General features: G+C 39.6%; 1 protein-coding gene across 1 annotated transcript; it reads right to left on the bottom strand.

Annotated features, from left to right (window-relative positions):
• Window positions 1-6,577: 6,577 nt before the first annotated feature.
• On the bottom strand, window positions 6,578-7,546 carry LOC117108090. The gene is made up of 2 exons (XM_033249987.1): window positions 7,012-7,546; window positions 6,578-6,912 (listed from the first exon to the last, which is right to left on the bottom strand). Exons 1-2 carry the CDS (start codon window positions 7,544-7,546, stop codon window positions 6,578-6,580), a joined length of 870 nt encoding a protein of 289 aa, XP_033105878.1.
• Window positions 7,547-8,519: the final 973 nt, after the last annotated feature.

Here is an 8,519-nt window from a genome sequence, read left to right as displayed (position 1 = left end):
ATATATATATATATATATATATAGTCCTAGTCCTATATATAGCATGTTTAACACAGCAATTTTCAGGCTGTAAGTTTTATCAATGTGTTTCACTACATAACACACTGAACCACACTGTGTTCACAGTCTGTCTGTTTAAACACACTGTGATTTCTTCTACTCTGTGTATTCCTTAAAATCACACTGTGTTCACTGTGTGCTTACTGTATAAACACACTGTGATTTCTTTTCACACTGTGTATCCCGTAAATTCACACAGTGTTCACTGTGTGTTCACTATATGTAATTAAAAAACAGAGTTAACACAGCGTTCACAGTGTGGACTCTATGTGAACACAGTGCATACTGTGTGGACTCTATGTGAACACAGTTTGTACACACTGTGGTATTTTCCAAAGGGTAGTGGCCTTATGAATATGCATGTTTAGCTTATTTTTTGCATTTTTTTGAATGTTTTGTTTATTACAGGTTTTCGAACCTGACTGCTGGTGCTTGTTTGAAAATAAAGCAAACCGATTAATTTATGCTGACTCCTGTCATTCATTATTCAAACGAAACATTCGAAAACGTCATCTCAACCAGCTGAATAGAGTAACAACCTAAAGGGAGGTAAGCAATTTTGCTGCTAAACCTAGAGATAAAACTTATCATGGAGGATGCAAGAGAAACTTTGTGAGTCAGGCTGACTCATTAATATCGGCATTGGCACAACAAATGTCTACTAGCTATATTGAGGAACTAGATGCGGAGTTTAATGAGTGCTGGCGTAACCTTCGTACAGCTCACGATGCGGTGATCAACAAAGTAGAGAAAGAAGAGGATGAGGATCAGGAGGATAAATGGTTAGATGAGTTTAGAGACATGTAAGGAGATGCGAAGGATATTTCATGAGGTGGGAACCAAAGAGTCTAAGGCGAAAATGGTGACTACAGAACCTCGTATGCAGTTGAAGAAATAGAGCTCCCTAAATTTAATGGGGATGTAAAGCCATATATTAGAGATTTAAAGAGGACTTCCAGAGGTTTGTGAAACCAACGACACACATTGACCAGTTATCATATACATTGAGAAGTTGTTTAGGTAGTGAGCCAATGAAAGTTGTCATGCTGGCGGAGGACAAGATTTAAAAGATGTGGAAGAGGTTAGACGAAAGATATGGTAATAGATCAAAGCTTGTGGATGTAGTAATGGGTGATTTGGTAAAGCATAGAGCGGTAAAGGAAGGTGAAGATAGAAAGTTGGTGGAATTCATCGATCTAGTGGAGGTTAGTTACCGAAATTTGGAGAGAGCTGATTTGGAGAAGGAAATGGCCAATTCTCGAGTGGTTGGAGAAATAGAGAAGAAATTACCTTACAATGCCTTTAAAAGATGGGTACGACACATACATGATGAGAAAAATAAAATCGGAGAAACTGAGAAGATGTCTGGTTTATTGAGTTTCTTGGAAGAGGAAAGGAAGAGTGTAGAATACTCTATAGAGAGTCTGCGTAGCTGCCATATCACAAGCCAGCGTACCAAACCAACTGCATCAGTGCATACGGCTGATGTGCGTGAGCTACAGACCACTAGCTAACAGTTCGTGTCTGATCCACGATAGTAGAGTATTTACGAAACAGGACGGTTGTTACAACTAAGCCCCGCCCACTAGTGATACTGCGCACGCGTGAACTATTTGAATCGTCGTTTTGATATTTTACCGTCCACAGTGAACGAAAAGTAAACAAAACAAGAATGACTTGTCAATTTCCTTCAAAAGATATGTATATACTTATATTTATTGTTGAAATTGAGTGATTCTGTGGTTTAAAAATTAAAAACAATATTTTCATAATTATGATTCAAATTTCCCATATTTTTACTGTTTTATTTTTAGCCCAAGTTAAGCCTGGGCGGCGGCGGCGGCGGCGGCGGCGGCGGCGGCGGCGGTGGCGGTGGCGGTGGCGGTGGCGGTGGCGGTGGCGGTGGTTTTTTGCAAAATGAAGAAATAGTAAAAGGCGTACATTGTGCTGCCACACACCAAATTAAGAAAACGGCAAACTTGGTATATATTGCATAAAGTATTGCTATACCTTCATTCTATAAATGAATAGCTACAGCCTGGTGTGTATATAATTATCAGTGTTGTCATTTTCTCTTATGTGCAATATAAACTTTAAAGCAGAGCAAACAGTTATTGATTACCAAATATTATAAAGAAGTATAATAATTGTATATGCATACATGTGTTGGGTATTTAAAATAAATTACATATACATCAACTTGATTTGAATACATTTGTACCATTCAAACTTGTGTCTGAATTTTTAAATGAGAAATGTTATAGTGAACAATAGTTGTACTGTATTATAATACATTTCATTTCATTTCATTTCTTTAGGCACGAGGGTCCAAGGATATGCCAATAAGTGAACTTAATCACTGTCCTACGTGGCATATCCATTTAACAACCCATAAGCAATTCGCTTAATCACCTACTCTCCAAGAATCATTGGAAAACGAACTGCACTAGGAATGTTATACAGTAATGCTGCAGTGTTCTCTGCCCTTCATAAGTTTCCGTTGATATTATCATGTATCATAGAACATTCGCAACAAGTACAAGTACAGTAAATGGCCGTCAAAATGTTTGCTTTGTACATCAGAGATGAAGGGTACGGTAACACATAGTCCATAGTAAATTCTCTGTTACACCAGGATAATTAACATTTGATAGTCCAATACTATACGCATTCAATTACATGTGCTGACTGAATTGAATTCACAGAAAATATTCTTCAAGGGAAGGAGGATCCAAATTGAAAGATTTTAATGTGGTATTGCCATACAGAGAGGTGTGGGCATTTGTCAAAAGGACGCACACTATATAATTTTTTCCGATGGCACTCACTCCATTTTTTTAAGTTTTCTTAAAGTCTATAAATTTCCAATTCTCTACAATGTCACGGAATAACCATTCTACCGACACCCTAACCTGACTCATGGACTTATTATAGTCTTCTTGTTCCTGTGTTAAGTTCACTTTGAAGGGGGCTTGTACTTGAGGGTGAAGGGGATATGCGTGTACTGGCCTCGAGGGAATGAGCGCCCCCTATCCAGTATGTGAACTCTTCAGCACACAAATACAACAAACACACGTTGACGGTTGTACGTGTAATTTATTTCTCCTTCTGTGACCGTCGAGTAAAACTGTGAATAAAAGAAGGAACAAGAGCAGACACTTCGCAATGTGGTGACGCTCGAGTTTTATTTTTATGGCTCTTTCTATGTTTACCTACTGTAGGCCTATGAAATCTTACGGATTTATGGGATGTACGTGTGTAACTAACTGTGACCTTCTTGTATGTATGTTATTAAATGTTAGTATAATATTTACAACAACAGCTAGTACCCCCCTTTATAAAGTGTAGATAGGACGTACACCAAAGGCTGACAGAAAGAAAATAAACTACAGGCCTAAAGCAGGCTGAGTTAAGTCCTACCTACCATAGGCGCCCTCCCTAAACTAGGCCTAACTAAGTCTCTAGGCTGACACCAACAGTCACGCTTCACATGACGTTGATTGAATTTTTTTTAAAAGGGGAAAAAATTGAAGCATGAAATAAAAAATAGAATGCATAAGAGAAATATTATTAAATAATACCGTAATAAATAAAATATACAATTCCGGCGTTATTGAACTTGGCCAAACTATCCTTGTAATGTAATTAATGTTAAATAATAACAATAATTAATCCTTTCCGCCTTATTACCTTGGCCTAAGCCTTGTAATCAATAACCTATTTACTAGGCCTATAATTAATAACTAGCCCAATGGAATATCTTTTGTGCTATTTCCCCTAAAACGTCGTTTTTTTTAAATGTTCCCTAATTTCTCCATTGTCTAAGTTCCTAAGGTAGGTTTTATTAACATAATAATTAATAATAATAATGAATAATAATAGGCCTAATAATAATAAATAATAATCATTTCGGCATTAATTAACTTGGTCTAGCCTTGTAATCAAGAACCTGTAGATACTATTTACCATATAACTAGGCTTAGGCCTCATTTATACATTCATTGGTGCTCTGCCATTTTGGCAGGTCTTTGGCATTCAGTATTTAGAGCTGCCTATTCTCAACTATTCTCATAATTTGAAAATAACTGTCACCCTGTTTCATTTGATAAAGAAACGCGCTATTCCTTCCTCTTTGTGCTTTCCCCTGAAAGCATATATTTTTAGTAGTTAGTAGGCCTAGGTAAATATGCAAAACCCAGATCTAACTTTAAAAAAAATAAATAAAATTGTCAGAGTATTTAACTCAAGTTCAAATAACACTTTCCATTATTCGTGCAGCTCACATTATATGTCATTTTAAACTACCCATTAGTATTAGCATGGTAACATATTTTTTTTTAAATCAGACAGCGACGTTCTCTCAGAAGTTGTTTTGCATTTTGTACGTTAAGCTGTTTGACCTTTTCGGCCCGAGTCGATTCAGTCGAGACGGCCCGAGTGGAGTTTTATGTAAATGTTTCATACGGGAAAAAATCGCTTACGGACACCGCAAGTCTTCACTCAGCAAACTAAAATGCAATCCCACATGGATGTAACACTATCAACTTATAGTGGATGTATCCCTGTCATAAAAAGAACCAACAAAGTTTATAATACAGTATAGAGTATATTCAAAATTTAGCATAACACCAATAACAAATAAATCAATTCCCGTGCATAGAAGCCACACGGCAACCTAAACGTCGTCTATATACCCGAGCTACTCAAGCGGAACGAGCACCGGCCAGCATGGCTTAGCCCAAACTACAATGGCTAATTAATTACATGGCGTAAGCCTATATCAACCTACAATACTGTTATACTTAGTGATTTATACAGAACTGATATAAACCGTTAAAAAACTGAACATATCGTTAAATGTCTACTTTCAACATTCTATAAGTGTGATCATTAACCATATCAATTAGACGTCAATAAGCTTGATTTCGACCTAAGACCAAATTCCTGAGAAGTTCTAGGCCCACTAGCAAACAATAAACTAGGCTGCTTGAGTATCTAGATCACAGATTTCATCATCTGCTAATCCGCATCAAGATGCTATCAATGTTTAATAGCTATAGTTATACTCCACAGCCTAAAAATGCTTTTTCGCATGATGCGCTCTACAAATCCAACTATTATTTATTATTATTATTATAAAATTCTTAAAATAAACGATTTATAATTAACTAACATTAATCGAACTTACAGTACAGGTACAACAACCTTCTTTGCAAGTATCGGTCGTCTACTCTAACCCGTGCATCACAAGTTACACATATGGATAGCCCAAAGGGCCAAAACACTCCCCGTCTGACGTTTAATACGTCATCTAAAACTTAAATGTTAAATTAGTCACATGACATCACCAAAACCAGTTCATTTATGGGTCTTGAACATCTTTTCTTAACCCCGTTCTGCATAAACTCCACAACTGTTTTTCTAACGTAACCATCACTGCTGGGTTCAACTTCCACAATGGCCCAACGACCAGGCATTCTTATGGTTGTCCAGCTGTTTTATAAGGACCACATCACCTTTGCTCATATTACGCTGTGGACTCTGCCACTTTTTCCGCTCTTGCATTAAAGGTATGTACTCCCTACGCCATATCAACCAAAACACATCAGCGAGGTACTGGACTCGACGCCATTGACCTCGGAGCACTTCATTATGAGTAAATGGTCCTTTAGGAGCTTTCACAGGTGAGTGTTTCATAGTAAGAAGCATATTGGGCGACAGATTCATGGGTAATTCTGGCAGGTTGCAGTCGGGAAGCATTGGTCTTGCATTTATGATAGCTGTGACTTCTGTCAATAGGGTTGTCAGCACCTCAGCAGATAATTGACTTGGCTTCACATCTTTTAAGGTGGCATCAAGTATACGTCTTGCAATGCCGATCATTCTCTCCCAGGCGCCACCCATGTGTGACGCGGGCGGTGGGTTGAAAACCCATTCACATCCGTGTCTCAGAAGATATCGCTTGACACAGTCGATCTCCCTAGCAGAAAGCTGCTTTCCGATCTCATTGCATGCTCCAATGAAGTTACTACCACAGTCGGACCTTATTTGTTTTGCTGGGCCTCTGATAGCAAAAAACCGTCTTAAGGCATTGATAAGACAGCTACTATCCATGGATTCCAATACCTCTATGTGAACTCCTCTAACAACCATGCAAGTAAATATCACTGCTCATCTTTTACTATGTGCTTGGCCCCCACGTGTGCGACGAGTTTGTGCTAGCCACGGACCGAAAACATCAGCTCCAACAAACGTAAACGGGGGTGCTGCCGTCAACCGTTCCTTTGGGAGGCCTGCCATGACCTGGGTTTCGAACCTGCCTCTGAGCTTTTTGCAGATGACACACTGCAGTACAATCTTAGAAATGTAGCGTCTGCCACCTATGACCCAGTACCCTTCATTTCGTACGGGGCCTAAAGTAAAGTGCCTACCTTGGTGTCGGCATAGCTGATGACAGTATTGTATTATGGTGTCAGTAACATGGTAGTTTTTAGGCAAGATGATTGGGTGCATATGTTTATCCACAATATCTGCATTGGCAAGCCGACCTCCTACCCTGACAATTCCTTCCTGATCTAGATGTGGAGGCCCCCATCAGCCAACGAGAACGATGTAAATCCGAAACTCTTACCGATCTTGTTGCTTCATCGGCAGGATTTAAATCAGTCCGAACGTAATTCCATTGTTTGGCTGTAGTGAATTGCAAAATTCTGGCCACTCGGTTGGCAACATACGTATAGAACCTTCGTCCTTCATTGCGTATATAGCCCAAGACTACCTTACTGTCGGTGTAGTAGTAAGTTTCATGTACGGCAAGACTGAGTTCATCCAGGACCGCTGCAGCTAGATCGACTGCAAGAACAGTACTGCATAATTCAAGACGAGGAACGGATGTAGCTGATTTTGGTGCTAATTATGCTTTGCCCGCCACAAAGCTCCTATAAATTTTACCTTCTTCATAGCTTGTTCTTAAGTAGCACACTGCTCCTACAGCTTTATTTGATGCGTCTGAAAAGACATGCAACTCTCGTCTTGTTGCCCCGATGGCTGGCATTAACGTATATGGCCTGGCTACACTTAGATTGGAAAGTGAACTTAGCGACTCTCTAGATTTTTTCCATCTAGATAAGATATCCTGAGACAGAGGATCGTCCCAACCAATATCGTCACCTTGTGTCATCTCTCTCAACAATGCTTTGCCTTCTATTGTCACCGGTGCGGCAAACTGCAACGGGTCAAACACACTGTTTATTTCTGATAGCAATCTTCTCTTGGTGTTAGGCCGGTCCATAGTGTCTGATACCTTAAAAGTAAACGAGTCTGTGAATACATTCCAATACACACCTAATGACTGCTGAAGTGCTGCATTGTTATCTGGGTCCCATTCTCTAAGATCCGGGACTATATCGTCTTGATCAAAGGCCTCAAGGACTTCTTTGCTACTAGAGACAATCTTGTGAAGCCTGATGTTGGCAGTTGCGAGCATGGCTTTTGTTCAGCGTAACAAATCTAGTATCGCTTGACTTGGTGATCCAACCGACTTGAGACCATCATCAACATAAAAGTTTGCATCAACAAAACTAGCGTCTTCTTCAAATTGTGACCCGCCTTGCTCCGCTGTCTTACGCAACCCAAATGTGGCCACGGCCATGGGGATGGCTTCTTTCCAAAAATGTGGACTTTCATTCGGTAGGTCACAACGTCTTCAGCAGGGTCGTTATTCCTGTACCATAAGAACCTTAGAAGGTCTCTGTGGTTCTCACTGACTTTAAACGAGTAAACATCATGTCTGCCATGATGGGAACGACATCTTCCCGAAACCTCACAAGAACCCCGTGTAAATTGTTGACCAGGTCAGGTCTACTCAGGAGAACATCATTCAATGAGATACCTTTACTTTCCGCACTCGAGTCGAAAACAACCCATATTTTCTCCGGCTTTTTTTAGTGATAAATTCCAAAGTGTGGAAGATACCAACACTCTAACTGCCTCTCTTCTTTACTATCGTTTACTGCTTCGGCATGTCCTCGCTCCATAATCTTCCCCATGAACTCAAAATAATCCTGCTTCATCTTGGGCCGCTTTTTAAAGCTATGTATTAGTGACTGCAGTCATTTACGGGCTTCAGGTTTGTTATTCGGTAGTACTGTATATTGCGACCTTCTTTGAAAGACAGTGGTGCCTCCCAATTCCCATTTTCACCTTTCTTCATTTTGCTGTTCATGATCTCAACGCAATCTTCCGTGGACACAGCCGTCTTCTCATCATCAGGGATTATTTTGAATAACTCCGAATCTTGAATTTCAACATGATTTCTACAAACTTCAAACAACCTGCTTGGTCTTCCATTAGGTAAAATCTCCGTTCTACAAGTAGATATACTGTTCTTCTTATGTACACCATTTACACAAACTTCGCCAATCACTACCCAACCAAGATCTAAACGCTGTGCCCATGGC

This window comes from Anneissia japonica, unplaced genomic scaffold, assembly GCF_011630105.1.
Source record: "Anneissia japonica isolate Jap-2015-1 unplaced genomic scaffold, ASM1163010v1 scaffold9712_len146881_cov104, whole genome shotgun sequence".
In the NCBI taxonomy this organism is placed as follows: Eukaryota; Metazoa; Echinodermata; class Crinoidea; order Comatulida; family Comatulidae; genus Anneissia; species Anneissia japonica.
This window is presented reverse-complemented; position numbering and strand designations above follow the sequence as displayed.